At 53.7% G+C, this 17,843-nt stretch overlaps 6 protein-coding genes across 6 annotated transcripts; 2 read left to right on the forward strand and 4 right to left on the reverse strand.

The window, feature by feature from the left end:
* Positions 1-2,244: 2,244 nt before the first annotated feature.
* On the reverse strand, positions 2,245-3,103 carry PpBr36_09647 (uncharacterized protein; the record flags this gene model as incomplete). Its single annotated transcript, XM_029896768.1, has 3 exons — positions 2,245-2,648; positions 2,719-2,893; positions 2,996-3,103. 3 exons carry the CDS (start codon positions 3,101-3,103, stop codon positions 2,245-2,247), a joined length of 687 nt encoding a protein of 228 aa, XP_029744483.1.
* Positions 3,104-3,891: 788 nt separating this feature from the next.
* PpBr36_09648 (uncharacterized protein) lies at positions 3,892-6,256 on the forward strand (the record flags this gene model as incomplete). The annotated part of the gene is made up of 2 exons (XM_029896769.1): positions 3,892-6,032; positions 6,115-6,256. 2 exons carry the CDS (start codon positions 3,892-3,894, stop codon positions 6,254-6,256), a joined length of 2,283 nt encoding a protein of 760 aa, XP_029744552.1.
* A 196-nt stretch (positions 6,257-6,452) lies between these two features.
* On the reverse strand, positions 6,453-8,246 carry PpBr36_09649 (uncharacterized protein; the record flags this gene model as incomplete). Its single annotated transcript, XM_029896770.1, has 1 exon — positions 6,453-8,246. The coding sequence occupies one exon, from the start codon at positions 8,244-8,246 to the stop codon at positions 6,453-6,455; it is 1,794 nt and encodes a 597-aa protein (XP_029744551.1).
* Positions 8,247-11,264: 3,018 nt separating this feature from the next.
* Positions 11,265-12,299, forward strand: PpBr36_09650 (uncharacterized protein; the record flags this gene model as incomplete). The annotated part of the gene is made up of 2 exons (XM_029896771.1): positions 11,265-11,935; positions 12,035-12,299. Exons 1-2 carry the CDS (start codon positions 11,364-11,366, stop codon positions 12,297-12,299), a joined length of 837 nt encoding a protein of 278 aa, XP_029744753.1. The 5' UTR covers positions 11,265-11,363.
* Positions 12,300-13,786: 1,487 nt separating this feature from the next.
* On the reverse strand, positions 13,787-14,795 carry PpBr36_09651 (uncharacterized protein; the record flags this gene model as incomplete). Its single annotated transcript, XM_029896772.1, has 5 exons — positions 13,787-14,172; positions 14,276-14,365; positions 14,446-14,495; positions 14,571-14,621; positions 14,740-14,795. 5 exons carry the CDS (start codon positions 14,793-14,795, stop codon positions 13,787-13,789), a joined length of 633 nt encoding a protein of 210 aa, XP_029744751.1.
* A 1,451-nt stretch (positions 14,796-16,246) lies between these two features.
* On the reverse strand, positions 16,247-17,410 carry PpBr36_09652 (uncharacterized protein; the record flags this gene model as incomplete). Its single annotated transcript, XM_029896773.1, has 1 exon — positions 16,247-17,410. One exon carries the CDS (start codon positions 17,408-17,410, stop codon positions 16,247-16,249), a length of 1,164 nt encoding a protein of 387 aa, XP_029744754.1.
* Between the last annotated feature and the right edge of the window lie 433 nt (positions 17,411-17,843).

Below are 17,843 nucleotides of genomic sequence, written 5' to 3' on the forward strand. Positions count from 1 at the left end.
AAAAAAAAAAAAGAGTGTAAAAGACGAAGAGTCTCCCGCTCTGGATTGTGTCAATCTTGAACATCTCTCATTGACAACAGTCAGAACAGACTAGCCTCGATATAGGCACTCAGCATTCACTCCTGATTTGACTTCTTTGGCTCATCCTCATCAAACCATGGCCGCTCTGGCCGCTACGCAGCTCGCAGCTGCCGATTCCGTGATTGAGGACCGCCAGAATGGCTGGGCCGCTGCTGGCGCCGTCAACGGACAATACGGCGGCTACCAAACCGGCAAAAGATGCGGAAACACCCTGATCAGTCATCACCCAGTTCAAGCCTGAGTCCTGACGTGAGTGACCTCGACGAACCCCCTGGGGATATTGTGTGGAGGGACTCCCAACTAATAGAAAGTTAGAAACTTGAAACCACAAAACGTCTGGTGCTCGGGCCGATGCGTCAGCGACTTCCGTGGCATCCTCGGCGTCGAGGCCACTGGCGATGGAACCTTTGGCACCGACTGCGAGCTGTACGAGGACACAGACTGCAGCAAGCCTATCGGTAGAACTGATAACACCATCTTTTCCTGCAATGCCTGCCAAACCCCGAAAAAAGGAACAGCCCGGACCCGCCGACTAGCCCACGGGGTTTATTTGGCGGGTTCACAGGGGCCCGCTCGTTTATACATTGGGGCGAATACGAGTTAAAAATGATAAAAGTGGGTGGGAAACGTATTAATTAACGTTCATATAAAATTAGTAACATATGTATAATGTAATTGCATTAATTCTTCATTTGCAGTACTAAATTACACATTTGTTGTATTTATATCATTGTGCGCACTGTTCAAGGATGGGCATTTTTTACCCCTAGCAGCGTGCAATATATAACTCCGCATAAACCGAGTCAAAAGTGAAGGATCTGCTACCAAAAATAAATATTTTAACCTTGGGAAAGCTGGTCGATGTCTTCATAAAAAAAAGCGCATTTCATGCATCCCGTGAAATATAGACAAATCACAGTTAATGATTTAACTCAGACCCAAAGTTATTTTTTATATCAATAAATCACGGTTAGTCAGATTATTGTCCATACTCCAACAGGGAAGGTCGAGGAGATATTTCCACGGCAAAATATGGCCGTTTTTTTTTTTTTTAAACTCTTCAATATTTCTTATAATAAATTCACAACTTTGGTTTCGCAATACTACATATGGAAAAGCAAGCTTTTTTTTCAAAGCCTTACGTCAAGCAATTAACTAAATTAGCTCTGTTGAGCTATTTTCTAAGGCGGGTAAGTATTTGGCATATGTGGTGCAGGCTAAATTTACTGGAAGCCATGAATAACTTTGTTCGAAACTATAAAAGCTGTACCTATCATATTTAGGTACAGCTTTTAAAAGTTCAAATTTGGAGCCTTCCCAGTTACAAGATGAATATATAAGATCAGTTGTGCCCCCCTTTATATTGCAAATATTCCTCTTTTCAAATTGTCAAAGTACACTTCCATAATTTATTGTTTTGTTACCATACCTTTGTTTCAGTAACTTTCAGCCCGACCATATCCAATCTTCGACTCTTCACCATGCATTTTCTATACGTCTTTGCCGCTGTTGTCGCATCCAGCGCTACTGCTCACCCGACGGCTCTAGAAAACGCCAATCTTGCCCGCCGCAGCGGCCGGGGCTCGAATATACACTCCATAGATCACAACGAAAAAGATTGTAACGCTAGGAGCTTCATTGGATGTGCTGGCGGCTCCGGATCTTCAGCTGAATATATGCCTTTATGGGTTGGCCAGTACTTGAAACCCCAGCCCGCATCTAAAAAAGCGCCATCTAAACCATTCGATTGGAATAACGTGGGGAGATCTCGGACGCTTATAGGATCTCAGTCATCTAATGAGCATGGAGGATCTCAACCATCTCATAAGCGTGAATGAGAGTAATATATCAGCCAACAAACTGAACACAGCAAGGATACTTCAGTAGGAGCTTATTGGAGCTCACTTAGAGGACAGCCTCGCAGGTTTCGTTAATAAGGAGTGCGGTGTATTACCAGTCTTTGTTTGTTTAAGCTTTGGATGGATGGGGGTAACCAGCGGGTTCGGGCGTGGGCCTTGATAAAATGGTGTTTTAGGCTTTTGAGCGAAAAACAAATCAGCAAATGTATCCTGGTTTGAACACCACGGGTTGAGAAATTATAGCAATCTTCAAATAATTCGCGGATTACAGACTACACGTCAGTTCTGCGCGACTATCACAAGTCTATACACCATTCACTCTTGGTTCGCTCGGAACAATGACATAGTCCCTGACAGTGCCCTTCCAGTCGCTGATCCTAACGTCCTTGATCTTGACCACGACGACTCTAACATCCTCCCCCTCGACAAACGTCGGCCGGGCACCGTCGGCGGGCGCAGTGCTAAAGATTGACGCGCCGGCCGTGCTGTCTTCAAATGTGTTGTTTTCAAGGTGCTGCTGCTTAAAGAAGGATTCCTCTTCAGACCCGGCGTCGGCCAAACGGGCGGAACCGTTGATGGTGGCCGAAATGGAGGATATAGACGACGTATTCAGGTTCAGGAGCAGCGAGGCGAGGCTGGAACGATGTTCGGGGCCCGGGGAACCACCGGACGGGCGACGGGTTGACGAAGGAGGACGGTGCGAGACCCCTGTGTTGTCAAAGTGTAATCAGCACATGAGCGCAGGTAGTACAGAAACCGAAAATGGGACGAGACATACAATCATGGACGAGCAGCGACACGTTTGGATTTGCGATGAGGTTGTTGGTCTTTTTGCTTGCGGCGTTTGTTGTCATGACAACGACAGGGGATATCGAGTAGGGTGATGAAGGCAGATATGTGTAGCTCATCAGGGAGACGTGGGGTATGTTATCGGTGCATGTTGCGAGGTGAAGCTACGGTGGTTGGCAGGTCGCCTTGATGTTAGCGATTTGCGCCTTCGCAAGAAAGCAACAGCGAGCTCCCTGCGATGATCATTCGGACTGTCCGCAACATACAAATCTCGCATTCTCCAAGCACTGTACTACTTCAGGCGGTAGGTCCGGAGTGGTCGTCTTGTGAGTATCGCCGGCCGAGGCTTCGTGATTGAGGGGTATGTGGTCCATTGTGGTGGTATGTCAATGTCGCGTCTGTTTTCCGTGCTATGCTTGAAGGATATCAACAGCTGAGTGATGAGCGATCGAACGGGTCAGCCGTATGCTCTTGTCTGTGACGCTGATTCCAAGGCGTGTTTTTATTTTTATCTTTTTTTCCCTGGCTGCCCTCGATGTTGAGACGTTGAAGCTATCGAAGGAAGCTCCGGCCGGTATGTGGAGCGATCAACATCAAATCGATATCAGCTTTGGTGGGACCCGATCTACGGTGCCGATAGTACAGTGCTACACAGTGATCGTTCATTGCCGCCGATGAAAAAGGTACCAACAACAGGCGAGTTTTTTTCCGGCGGGAATCGCATATTCGCATTTTGTCTGGATGGATAATGAACGATTACTCCATCCAACGACCATCGTATTAATGATTCTGTTTCCGGCATATCCTTCCTCCCATTATAACTAGCTGCCTCAACCCCAGTATATGACGTCGCCCCGGCCCAATGTGGAGCGGCTTTTCGCGGGGTTGACTGCGGCTAGACTCGGCTTGACCTTGCAAGTTTAGGGTCCTTTTTGTTTTGCCTAGGTCTCGGTCTGTTCTAAGTCTAGTGTAGTGTCTCAGTGTCTCCTCACGGATGGAATGGAGGTTATGAAAAATGAACAGCCAACTACACTAAACCGTGGCCGAAGCGACCGAAAACTCTGCTTCCACAAAATATTACAGACTCTCTCAGAGCACACATCTTGACCCAATTGAAGGATATTGTGCTCTAGAGAAGAACTACCATCAATCCTCGGCCAAGATGCGCTCAATCACCAAAGCCCACGCCCGGCTTCCCCTCCGCAATGCATCCCGCCGCCTCCTCTCCTCGACTTCATCCGCCAGCAACAGCAGCAACAACACCACAACCTCACAAGCAACACCATCCTCGGCCCAATCGACAACGCCAACGACAAACCCCATATCGTCACTCTTGATCGCCAACCGCGGCGAAATCGCCCTCCGCATCCACCGCACCGCCACCCGCCTCGGCATTCCCACAACCACAATCTTCACCGACGTCGACCGCCACTCGCAGCACGCCGCCGCCTCACCCTCCTCCATCGCTCTCGGATCCGACCCGCGCGCCTACCTCGACGGAGACCGCATCTCACGCCTCGCCGCCGACAAGCTCGGACCAGGCGTCGCGCTGCACCCGGGCTACGGCTTTTTATCAGAAAATGCCGCCTTCGCCAGGCTGTGCGCCGACCGCGGCGTCAACTTTGTCGGTCCGCCCGCCTCCGCCATGGCCGACATGGGCGACAAGGCGCGCTCCAAGCACATCATGTCGGACGCCGGCGTCCCCTGCGTCCCCGGCTACCACGGCGAGGAGCAGTCTGCAACCTTTTTAGCCGAAAAGGCCGCCGAGATCGAGTACCCCGTCCTGCTCAAGAGCGTCAAGGGCGGCGGCGGCAAGGGTATGCGCATCGTCGCGTCGGCCGCCGAGTTCGACGCGCAGCTGCGCAGCGCCCGCGCCGAGGCCCGCGCCAGCTTCGGGCCCGACGGCGAGATCATGCTCGTCGAAAAGTACATCACGCGCCCGCGCCACGTCGAGGTCCAGGTCTTTGCCGACCGCCACGGTGGATGCGTGGCTCTGGGCGAGCGCGACTGCAGCATCCAGCGGAGGCACCAAAAGGTCATTGAGGAGTCGCCCGCCCCGGGGCTGTCGGAGGAGCTGCGGCAGGACCTGTGGGCCAAGGCGCGGACGGCTGCACTCGCCGTCGGCTACGTGGGCGCCGGCACGGTCGAGTTCATCCTGGATAGAGACACGGACCGTTTCTACTTTATGGAGATGAACACTCGCCTCCAGGTTGAGCACCCCGTCAGCGAGATGGTTACCGGTACAGACCTGGTCGAGTGGCAGCTGCGGGTCGCCGCTGGAGAAAGGCTGCCCATGACGCAGGCCGAGATTGAACAGAAGATGGCCGAGAGGGGCTGGGCGATCGAGGCCCGTATCTACGCGGAGAACCCGGAGAAGGGCTTCATGCCCGATTCAGGAAAGCTCCTTCACCTCGTGACCCCCAAGACGGACACGGAAGTGCATCGACCCGAGGACGCGGCGGTGCGGATCGACGCCGGGTTCGTCGAGGGCGATACCGTATCGCAGGCTTATGACGGCATGATCGCCAAGCTCATCGTTCGTGGCGCAGATCGAGAGACGGCCATCAAGAGGATGGAGCTGGCGCTGAGGAAATACGAGGTTGTGGGGCTGTCGACCAATATCGAGTTCCTCAAGCGGCTCTGTCGCAGCCCCGCCTTCATCCAAGGCGATCTGGACACCGGATACATTGACCGATGGAGGGAGGAGCTGTTCCAGCCCAGGAGGGTCGAGGATGAGGTTTTTGTCCAGGCCGCTCTGGGGCTGCTGGCTCCGGTCAAGCAGACCGTCCAACAAATGGGACTGGGTGCCCACGGGGAGACGCTTGGCTTCGGCGAGGCTGCTGCCAGCACTGGTGAAAGGAGATTCGCGTTCAAGGTCACGGATGGCTACGCTGAGCAAGCCGCCGAGGGCAAGGGTGAGGATGTGGTCGAGGTAACGCTGACCCAGCGTGGAAACAACCTATACAATGCACGTGTGGCGCGAAGAGGAGAACAGACGCCTGTCGAGTTTGACAATGTCGCCTCGGAACCCACCGAAAGCAGCAGTATCAAGACAAAAGTCAAGTCGTTTTTCCCGCTGTCCAGAGTAGAGTCGACTGTGGTACGGGATCCCAACAGCGATAAGATCACCGTCTTCCAACTGGGCACCAAGACGGACTTGAGTCTGGTGCAGCCGGGCTGGTTCGACAAGGCTCTGGGTCTGAAGGAGGCGGCCGCTTCAGTAGTCGCACCAATGCCGTGTAGGATTATGAGGGTCGAGGTTGCAGAGGGCGACAGTGTCGAAAAGGGGACGCCTTTGGTCGTGTGAGTTGTTATCCTAATCATGTTTGCTTCTGTTGCGTGTTTCGTGACGACATGGAACTAATCTCTCCCGTGAATGAAACAGGATTGAGTCCATGAAGATGGAAACGGTCATCCGCTCGCCTCAAGCGGGTGTTGTAAAGAAGCTGGCGCATAAGGAGGGCGACATTTGCAAGGCTGGGACAGTGTTGGTACTTTTCGAGGAGGATGGGGCCGAGCAGTCATAGATGACAACTGGGGGTGGTTGCCGTGAGGCTAAGGTGTCTAAAGTACCTAGACAGAAAAGGGACAGGGAGGTTTTGTTACTGCAGTTCGAAGTTATGACTTGGCGGGTATATAGCAATGATTTGTGATTTTGGTCTTTTTTTTTCGTATATTCATTCGTCATCTAAGCGTTTATTTTTTTTTTTAAAAAAAAAACCATCATGCTAGAAGCGGCATTCCCTGAGCGACGACGTCATCCAAGTAGTCCAGCCCCTTGAACCCGTCCTCTACCACCCAAGCTCTCCCCTTCTCCATGCTGTACAGCACCTCGCACGCCCTCCCGACCACCAACAGCCCGGGCGGTCTGCTGCCCTCCTGCTCGATGGCCTCCGCGACGTGCCGCAGCGTCGTCCGTATGACCCTCTGGTCCGGACAGCTGGCGCGCTCCACGACGGCGCAGGGCGTATCCCTCGGCCACAGCGCCCTCTTCTCCTCGCCGGCGCCCTGCTCCTCGGCCGTCCGTTCCGTCAGCTCCCCAACCAGCCCGACGATCCTGTGCAGCGCCATGAGGAACACCACGGTCCTCGAGGGCAGGTGGCCCGGCGGCGTGGGCGGCTTCCCCTTCTTGCCGGTGCCGGTGCACACGAGGACCTGGTCGGCCACGTCGCGCTGCGTGGCGGGGATGCCGGCAAACAGCGGGGCGCACAGCGCGCTCGTCAGGCCCGGCAGCACCGCGACGCGGTCTTCGGGCACGCCGGCCGCCCGGAACGCCGCAATCTCCTCGCCGCCGCGCCCGTAGACGAACGGGTCGCCTTGCTTCAGGCGCAGGACCGTCTTTCCGGCTTGGTATGCGGCCAGCGCGGACGAGATGAGCTCTTCCTGCGCGGCGTCGGCGTTCCCCGGGAACTTGCGCGCGATGGACACGGGCGTCCGCCGTGGGATCAGGTCTAGCACCCCCGACGGGACGAGCTTGTCGGCTAGGATCACGTCGGCGGTTTGGAGGGCCTTGTGCGTCGCGAGGGTGACGAGGTCCGGGTGGCCGGGTCCGGAGCCGGCGAGGATTATGCGACCGCGCGGGGTTGGAGACGATGGTGACGAGGATGGGCTGGGGTGGGCTTGGGGAGGGGTTGTCGTTTCTGGTTGTGTTATAGATGTGCTGGTGCTGGCGCTGGCGCTGGCGCTGGTGTGGTACGATGCCAGCACGGCGTCAACATCGGCGTCCGTCACGGCGGCCAGGCGCTTCAGCGGCCAGTACTCGCAGACCTGGGATAGCCACCTCATACGCCTAGTCTTGGCGGCTTCGATATCCGCATCCGTCACGAGCTTGTTGAAGCTCGCCGACTGGTCGTACGAGTCGTCGTCGGTAGTCATGCCTTCCCCGGCCTTGGCGCCGCCGCGTCCATCCTCTTCCTGCACGCGCCTCCTGACCTCGCCCAACCTGGCGCAAGCCGCACCCAGATCCCTGGGCAGCGCAGCGGCGATCTCCCTCCTGATCCTGCTGGCCAGCTTGCAGCCCCTGCCGTTGGTGGTGACGCCGACCTGCAGCGGGCCGTCGGCGTGGGTGCTCAGCAGGCTAAAGGTGCAGAGGGCGGGGCTGTCGACGACGTTGACGGGGACGCGCTGACGCCTGCATAGGGCCGCGACGTGGGCAGCGGGCGACTGTGGGTCTCGCGGGCCCGCGGCGGTGACAAAGACGGCATCCACGAAGCCGTCGACCTCTGGGCGGCCGAGCGTGGACAGGTCGGCGTCCTCAAAGGGGCGGCGAAGCCATTGGACCTCGCCGGCATCGATGCGCTTCTGCAGGGCGTAGTGCAGGTCCGTGACGCCGGCGGCCGGAGCGATGACGATAGGAGTTGCGCCGGCGGCGAGGGACTGCGTGCAGCGTGATGCGGCAAGAGGGTTCGTCCCCAGGATCAGGTGGACATGGCCGCGGCAGTCGAGCGCTGTGAGGAGAGAGGTGTGGTATTTTGGTGGTTGGGTGCCGGCGGTAGGTTGGGCGGTTAGCGTTGCCATTGCGGCAAGTTGTGGTTTTGAAGGCACGTCGTGGTACGTGTTGTTTTCCCCTTGAAGCTATCACGTTGAGGTATATCGTTGTGCTTGTGTCAGGGGTGGTGGCGGGGTATCAGTCCTTTTTTTTTTTTTTTTTTTTTTTTTTTTGGCCCTACACTGAATCTCCGCCTGGGTGTTGGGGTAGTTATTTGCATGATTAGTTGAACTTTGGAAATTTTAGATGAAAAGTAATGGTATACAAACAGCACAAAGCCCCAGAGTCTTGCGTGATAAGACGAACTGCCGTTCTATGTTTCGCCTCGTGCCTGATCGGCTCAAGACTCCGGATGTCGGACTTCTCAATTGGGTAATTCCTGTGGCTTCAAATTTTCTACATGCGCTGACGCCATCTTGTTTCCCGCGCTATGTTATCTTATCATTGGGGGCGGGGAGCGGGAGATGAGCTTGTTGTCCAATCATGCCTTAGCGCTTGACAATCTCCGCGGCGGGAGTTGACAAGGAAGATAGCCGGGAGTGGACCGGAGATGTTTTCGCTGCGGCAAAACGACGGTTTATTTTCATCCTGTCTTTGAAATCTCTCAGCCTTTTGTCCCTCCTTTCTTCTCCAATTGCAGGCGCGGTAGCTTTCGACAAGGTCGCATGGCAGAGGTCAGTACGTCGTACTTACTTACTGATTGCCGTGGTTGAAATGCCGGGAATTCGAGCGCCTGGCGTTGAGATTCAAAAAACGTTGGCCGAGACTCCTCAGTCACAAGGCCATTCATCATAGTTGCCTCGAACCATTCCGTATTGCCTTGTTTCCCGACAACGGCGCATCCACAAACAGAGTGTTTTTTTTAAAACATGGTCAACATTTCTCTGTTGCCAAAAGTAAACATGTTTCGAACAAACATCACCAACGGTTGACCCTACGGCGTCAGTGGGTGTTGCATATGCAGACCAGACGGTTTGGGTTATCCTTTGGACAGACGGTGACCCTGGTGAGGTAGCATCTTGATGCTGGCGAATCTTGTCGTAGAACCATGTCGCAACCTATTATTGCTCAGATCCAAGAAAAGGCCTGCTGGTTTGAGGCGCAGTATTTTCGCTACTGATTAAAAAGGTCAACAGCATGGCAACACATAATGTTGGCGACATGCATCCTCTCTGTCGTTCGAATACTGGATGCAAATTACGGATTGTTTGGCCAGGTTCCCCCCCATGAACATGCAGGCGAGAGCCATGGTCTACCGAGGATATCTGGCCAAGAGAAAGAAGTACGGAAGCGACAGTAATTCGTCATTCGATGCGCATGACCTGGACGACGACATCTCATCCGCGCAAGGGACAGGAGCCGGAAGCGGAGAGGCAAGCCCCGGGAACCACAGTAGGAGACTTCTCACTGCTCCCAGCTAGGCAGATCTACCGTCACCGCTGGTCGAGCCATTCAAGTCCCCGTCGCATCCCCATCTGCATTAGGTTTCAGAAAATATAGCTCTTGGCTACTATACCCAAGATAATTGGCGATCGGTCTTCCTTCTATTCAGGGTTCTGGAGAATCTTTGGACCCTTGGTACATACGTGGTACAGCTGGGGGGTTGGATTTGACAGATTCGGATGAGTCAACTCCAGCTTTTTTTTATCATGGGAAAAAACTTGAAGATCCATGTCTGCCAACGCAACATACTCCATTCAAATCGCCTACCCACATGCCAAACAGGGTCGTCGCCTACAAACTCGCTGTTAGCAGGTTGAGTTGTTATCCGACAAAACAAAACAGCTGACGATCTTAACTGAACGGGAGTAGCCAGACTGATGTCCCTTGGTTCGCGGCCTGATTCCGGTATAGTAATCTTAAAGTGGCTTTCCATTAAAGCTGTCCCCAAATGTCAAATGTCGGCGCCATTTTCTAGCTGACGCCAATGACGTTGTTGACGGAAGCCCAGGCCTGGATAAATCCTCTCTCGTCCTCTCGTCCCCTCAGAAACCCACCAACCAGCTGCCACCAAGCAAAATCCAGCTAACCCAAAATGACTCGTGTTAAAGTGGCCCACTTCGGAGCGACAAAATCTCCACATTAACGCAGGGGCTTGGCGTTGAAAGCTTGGAAACCCCAGGCTTGCCTGGAAGCAGCTCGAATGGCTTGGGCTCCAAGCCAGAGAACTGCTATGGCCAGTGAAGTGACCGCAAAGGAAGCTACCGGGGCAGTGCAGTACCACATTCTACAATGAAGCTGCTGCGAGCTGTCGTCATGGCCTCCGGCAGTGCGATGCCACCACCCGCCTAAATCGTATGAACCGATCCAATCAGCCGTCATACACCTCGATTCTGCCTCCTTTTTTTTTTTTCTGAGGGTCTTCTCTCTCGCCTTGACCGCTGCCAGCAAGGCAAGCTCCGTTTAGCTCGATTGTTTTTTTGTGGCATACAAAAGAGAAGAAACGGTTCATTCGTTGACCAGGTTACACTGGGCGTACATATCTCTGCGCATTAACCCCCACGCATAACGTCGATATAATCGCGATACTTAATCTTGCATGTTTTATTTGCCTAATTGTCTCAAGATCATTGAAACCTCGGGGCGCCCTGAAACACACATTTGCCTGAGCTGAGCCGTTCTGTCTCTGCCTTCACAATCCACTACTGCAACCTGCGAGGTCTTGTACGTTCGTCCACACAATCTCCTGTCAACCCACGACCCTTCGGCCTACGTCGGTTGGAAGCTGCTGCGCCGCTACATCCGTTGACAGCTTTGCCGTGCGCTCGCGCGACAACAAGCTTGCGCCCTGGGTCGTGCATGTGCTTCCCTCTATCAAAGTAGATTATACTTGATTCTTTGCGCACAAGGAAAGCTGACCAGACCCCCAAGGTTATTTGTTACCAAACTGTAAAAATAATAGTCGTTTAGAGCTCCCGCCCTCCCATCCACACCCCGGTTCGACAAACTTCAAAAGAGGCGATTTCCTCAGTCCCATCGCGACTGAGAAGAAACACCCCTTACAAGATTCTGCCTGTACTCGCAGCCATGGCTCTCGGCCGTAAGTTTTCACATCCAAGTCCAAGGCAATCAGTGGGAAACCCCGCCATTTTCACCCTCGGCGCAACGGGAGCACTCATCACCTACCTCAACCTCACACAACATCCATGAGAATGCCCCTGCCGCTATCCCCTCCCCTACACAACCACAGAAAAAGCAAGCGACCGAACCATGCTAACCCCAGCAACGCAGACGCGCCCCTCGGCCTCCTGGGCCTGGTCTTCATCGCCGGGTCCCTGGTGATGCTCTTCCTGACCATCCTGGCCGGCGTGTCGTGGGTCCCGCCGCTGCGCGACACGTACTTCCTGCGCGCCGAGACGCTGGGCATCCGCGGCGCCCGGCCCGTCACCCAGTGGACCTTCTTCTACGTGTGCGGGCTCGACAACATTGGGTGCGGATACCCCCAGGCCGCCATGGGCATCGGGTCCGACGCCTGGGCGCCCGGCGGCTTTGGCGTCCCGCGCGAGCTCGTCGGCGAGTACGCCGGTGGCACCACCAGCCACTACTACTGGTACATGTGGCGGTTCGGATGGGTCTTCTTCATCATTGGTCTCTTCTTCGAGGTCATTGCCTTCTTTGTCGGCTTCCTGGCCTGTCTGGGTAGGTTGGGCGCAGCCATGGCGGGGCTCGTCGCCGGCACTGCGCTCTTCTTCAACACCCTTGCTGTGTGCCTGATGACGTATGTTGCTTTTTTTTTCTTCTTCTTTTTCTTTTGTCTCTTCTCACCCCTCATCTCTGTTTATTTTATGCTAACTTTCCTTCCTTCCCGAATACACAGCGCAACCTTTGTCAAGATGCGCAACGCCTTCCTCGCCAACCGCATCCCCGCCCAGATCGGCGCGCACGGCTTCGGTCTGGCCTGGGGCGCCTGGTTCGCCCTCCTCATCGCCGTCGGTCTCTTCTTCGCCGGAGTCGCCGCGGGCGGTGGTCGCAAAAAGTCGGACCACGTCCACTCCACATCGCGCGGTTCGCGGCGCAACAGGAGCCGTGGTTCCAACCTTGAGATTGGCAGCAGGAGGAGGGTAAAGGAGGAGTACAACTGATTTGGTTTTTTTTTTTTTTTGCTACTTGCTTGATGCGAGCGGCCAGGATGACTCGGAAAGCGATACCAAGAGACAAACACCAAAAAATTCATGGGGCGGTGATTGTAGCGGAACGAGGTTGCGCCCCCAGAGATACCCCTTGACGGAACGTTCGATGTAGCTTTGATTTGGACATGAAATTTCGACCGGGCAAAATCCCTACAGAACTCTGTTTTAGCGCATAATCGGATACTTTGTTTTGTTGTGTGTCGGGCCCGAAAAGATCGCCGTCTTGTGACATGCAATTCTGTTCACTATTGCAAAAACCTTCCATCTCAAATGTCCGTACAGTTCCGTAGAATCCAGGATGTTCCCAGATCACCGGGGGCCTGGTCGTGGTGCACCCCTGTTAACAACCGAACAGCTTAAATGTGCAGTCGTCATCGTGTTGCTGTGCCGCTAAACTCTTTTTTTATTTTTATTTTTATTTTTTATTTTTTTACGAAAAGCTCTTGAAATCGTGGAATCAGTCATTAATCAAGATCTTTGGCTGTCTGGCCCTCCAAGTATCCTCGTTGCCTATTGAGATATCATCTTGTATCGGTGCGGCTGGTGTCATCCTCTCGGATCCTGACTGCTTGGGCTACTGGTAAAACTTCAGACAAGTCAAACTGCCCTAGTCTTACGACGCCCTGCAGCATGACAAAAGTTTGCCGTCATCCCGCCATTTCATCCCAAGGCACACCCGTATCCAAATTCAAGATACACTTGGGAAGCCCGCAATATGATACGCCAAGAAATCCGGACTTTCCCTGACTAGAAACTCGAGAGAACTAGTATTTCTTGACTAACCGTAAGAAACTTTCTATATCCATGCATGGGAGGTTTAGAGAATATGTACAGACACAAGACAATTCCGGCAGAAATGAATAAACAAACAAGACAAGAGTCGTGCAGGGAAAACCTTCCCCAACACGTTCCAGATCATCCACTGGAAAACACAAGCAGAGCCTGTTTTCCTTGGCATCCCTGGTCCTTCAACGGCATCCTCCTTCTTCCTGAAATGGCCCATATAGTAAAAAGAAATAAAGGGACCTCGGATGGAAACGATTACAACAATGTCTGTGGTAGTAAAAAAAATACTTGGTTTGAATGGTAAACAGAAGGGAACAAAACAAAGAGAAACAAACTCATTAACTCCAGAGCCAGCGGGGATATCATCAAATATTGATGGGTTGCAAAGGGATAGGTGTAAGATATAATGCTGGAAAACAAATGAAAAACACCACCAGGTAGACCACAAGTCCAAGACGCTTAGCCAACTGAGAAGAGATGCAAGCATTCTCGCTTCTTTCCTTTTACTGGACCTCGACCTCACGTGCCTCGGAAGATTCACCTCGGCGCGGCATCTCTGCCTTCTCAGTCAGCCTCTCCTGCGTCTCGCCCTGATCGTTCTTCCCAAAACAGGAACAAGCGCCGCGGAGCAGCCACTCCAGCACTCCGTCGTACTACATAACGGTGCACTTGCTCTCCTCGCGGTCCTTCTTGACGCTGAGTGCCACACGTGCCGCCTCGGTAAAGGCCTCGTTGACACCGCGATTGCGCATGGCTGAACATTCGAGATACCGCAGTGCATTGATGCGCCGTGCCACTTCGAGACCCGTGTCGTACGTGATCATGGGCTTCTTCTCGCGCTGCTGCGAAGGATCCGTCGCGTTGCCGTTTTCAGCCGCGTCTTCGGCCTGCTCCTGGCGCAAGTCGCACTTGAGCGCAACCAGGACCAGCTTGACACCCGGACAGTTGTCTGCTATCTCGCCGACCCATTTTGATTCCACGTTCTCGAGACTGTCCTTGCTGTCGACCGAATAGCAGAGCATGATCAAATCCGTATCGTCTGTTGTAGAGGAATACACCGTTTTAGCAAGACTGCCTCCCTTATCGGCCGTGATCGAGGTAGACGCCCGACAAAAGCCCAGGTCTGTGTAATGAATGCGTACCATATGATAGACTCCTCAACCTGTCAAATTCCTCCTGCCCTGCTGTATCCCATAGTGACAATTCGATGTGGACGTTATCTACAAAGATGTCTGTCGACGAATTGAGGTTAACATCCAACCAAAATTCCATAGGCACGCGTCGCGAAAGGCGCGATCCGTCGAGTACTGACCATGAACATAGTTCTCAAATACTGTTGGTTCGTAGACGGTCGGGAAGTATCTGTGTAGAGGGGCATTGGTCAATTGCGCGTCCAGCCATGTAAGGGGCAGCACCGTCAGAGCCAAGTTTTCCTACCCTCTCGTGAAGACGTTTAACAGTGATGTCTTTCCACAGGCACCGTCGCCGCTGTAAATATATTCCCAGCATCAGTAACGCAGCCTTGATCGCCAGCCTTTAAGCGAGGCGGTCTGTCTCCAGTGTCCCCTTTTTTCATTTCTGGCGTATCCTCAGGCGGGAAACCCACAGCAACACCAGCTTGCGCTGGACCGTTTTGCTTCCTCCGCAAAGCGACAAAGGCATCGTGTTCGTTTAAAATATTATATGGTTACTTGAAGTTCGGTTCGATCGTCTCGAGAATTGGTAGCGTTGGTCGAATCGGTGCGATTTTGCAAATTGTTGTTGTTGTTGTTGGTTGGCAAAACGACGATGACGAAAGCGATCAAGCAATCAATTCTTTTTTTTTTTTTTTTTTTTTTTTTTTCTTTCTGGCGGGATGGAAGGACGAGTTCGCGTATGGAGTGGCGTCAGAAGCGACGAGGACGGGATTGGTGTAATGGAAGCGGTAGCAGGTGGCGCCGCCAACAATTCGGGAAGATGTATGGACGCTGCTTGCAAGTCTGCCCTTTTCCCTTCAGTTCATCCACTCAGGTTGTGGTTGCAGGCGGAGTTTACAAGTGGAGCAACGCTCGAAGCGGGCGGCCTGCGGAAGGAGCAAGTTTGGTTGCTTGCTCGTAGGACGGGTGGGGAAAGGCAGAAAAGCAAAAGAGTTTCAAACCAATGCTTCTTTTGCACAATCCAAGGTTGGGTAGAGTGAGAGTGTCCAGTCAAGGAAGAAGATCCCTTAATCTGATTTGGGAGACCGGATCGGTGTCTGAGGTGGACAAGGCCTGCAGCGAGCCTTGAGACGTACGGTTTAGTCTGGACTTGGGGTGGCTGGAGTAAGTGGAAGTCCGGCCAGTCCTGTGGTTCTGGATTTCGAATCGAACACTACTGCGAGCCAAGACCTGCACGGGAAATGGCACCCGCTCTAAATCCCTATTAAATCCAGATAAATTGGGCCCTGGATGGCGTAAAAATTGGGCCTCCGACAAGAAGAACAGATGCGATTGATGGTTTACTGCGATGGCGTGAACACCAGTACTGCTCACGCTACAATAGGTGCCTACCGGTAGAGGAGTCACACAAGGCGCGGAGGATGTTTGCTTCGTGCGATGTGGCGTTTTCACAGCGAAAAAAAATTATGCATCAAAAGCAATTCCAAGCGATGGTCCAGGTCCGTCGCTTGTCGTTATGACTGGTGGGTGGGCTCCTGCCGAGATGAGGTCAGCGATCAGCGCGGAAAGTCAGAGTCACGTCTCGGTGGAATGGTCTTGGACCCCGGGCAAGATGGGGAAGAGCCTGGGAGACCTAGCCTTGCTAGAGTATCGCACGGCTCATGTCATTGTCCCAAGATCCCAAGAAAAAGGTCATAGCTGTGGGGATTGTACCACGGAAGCAAATAAACTCTACTTGGTTGGTTTCTACCATCGTATGTTTGAAGGCTTCATCTCGCCCCAACCACACTAAACTACACGCCAGTGTCAGGAATTCCGACGGTCACACTGCCAGAAACGGCGGAGAACATACACAAGTTCAGGCAACGGGGAGATATCTACCCATCGATCAAATCGTGAACCGAGATAAAAACAAGTTAGGTATGAATATCGGACAGCAAAAGGTCGGATGAATGTCGTAGTCTAGACTAAATGGCCTCAGGCCCTTCGCCCCATCCGATCAACAGCCTTACGATTCAGCCCACTGCTGAAGGTCGTGTCACCTCCACGCTGTCGTGCACGATCTTCTGTCTCTCGTTCCAGTCGCTCCTTTTCTTCTATCTCGGCCAACCTCTTTCGACGGTCCGCATCCAGATCTGTGGCCGCAGCCTGCATCGCTTCCAACTTGCGTGCCCTTTCCTCCTCAGCCGCCTTGTCGTCAACGGCAGGTCTGTTGTTTCTTCCCCCAATGTAGCTGTGACGAGGACGATCATGCTCATCTCTACCCATACGGTCCGTGTCGCGCCGGTCACTGTGCCGTCTCCGTTCCCGCGAATCGTCCCGTCCCTGCCGATGCCTGTCTTTGTCTCTTGGTCGGTTTCGCTCGTTGGAGTCATCTCTTGTCGACCGATACCGTCTTTCATCCCTTGGCCTGTCACGCTCCCGTGAGTCGTCCCGCCTCGAGGACCGCCGTTCATCATCTCTTGGTCTGTCCTCCTCTGAACGATGCCGACGACGATCTTCATGCCTTTCCCTGCTCGGAGACCTGTGGCGTGAATGCGACCGCCTCCTTTTGTGCCTCCGATCACGGTCATCGTCATCTCTGTGGCGGTGTCTCCTCTTCTCGCGCCTTTCCTTCTTCACTCCGTCATCTATACCCATGGATGCCAACAGCTGCCTCCTCTTGATCGGGTCGTTCATCATGGCTTCGTATGCCTCCTGCTCCCTCCGCTTGATAGCCAGGAGTGGATCCTCGCGGATCTTGGTTGCTGTGTCGCGCGCCGAGTTGGCGTTCCCCAGCGCCGTAGCGAACTTATCTTCACCCGCTGTCTGTCGTAGTTGTTTGCCATCGTCTTTGGTCAACACGCTCGCTATGCTGCGTTTTCCCAACAAAAAGCCCTCGAGCTCCTCTGTGGTACCGAGCGCCCCATCTGTAGGGCCGTTGTATAGAAAATCGACGCGATCGATTCGTTTCTTGCCGCCGGCCTCTTCGATCTTCTTCTGTAGTTCCTCCTGCGCGCGCTCTTCCCTGAGTTCCTGGATTCGTTGTTGTGTCTTTTTGCGCTCTTCTAAAGCGCGCTGTTCGGATTCGTAAACTTTGCGCTGGTTGCTGAGCAGTTGAGGGTGCCAGCTCTTTTTCAAGTTGAGGTCTCCGCCTCCCATTTTGGCGGCGGTATATGTCTGTTGTCCGTCGGGTGTGTAGTGCTGTGGATGTTCGAGGATCGGGTATCGTTTCGGTCAAATTCAGAAGCACTTTTTTTTCGGAGTCTATGGCAGCTGTATATGCGATGGCGACTATGGTATATTGGCTGCGGGATTGATGGGTGATGTGTAAACCTTTGTCGCCACCCCGAATGGTCAACTTGGGAAAAGGACGCTAGCCCAAACAAATGCACGTGCCGCAAGTTGGGAAACCAACCAGCAAGCCTATTTAGCCCCACCTTCCGGCCCCATAGTAGAGTCCGCCGTCCGCCAGGCGGCGCCGTCATCCCTGCCTAACCAGTGCGGATGCCCCGCATTACCTTTTGGAAGCTCACTCGATTGCCAGTGATGGTAAACCCAGCCAAACCGAGCAGCGGCTGATCACCAAAGACAG

The sequence above is a fragment of the Pyricularia pennisetigena genome (assembly GCF_004337985.1).
Source record: "Pyricularia pennisetigena strain Br36 chromosome 7 map unlocalized Pyricularia_pennisetigena_Br36_Scf_8, whole genome shotgun sequence".
Lineage (NCBI taxonomy): Eukaryota > Fungi > Ascomycota > Sordariomycetes > Magnaporthales > Pyriculariaceae > Pyricularia > Pyricularia pennisetigena.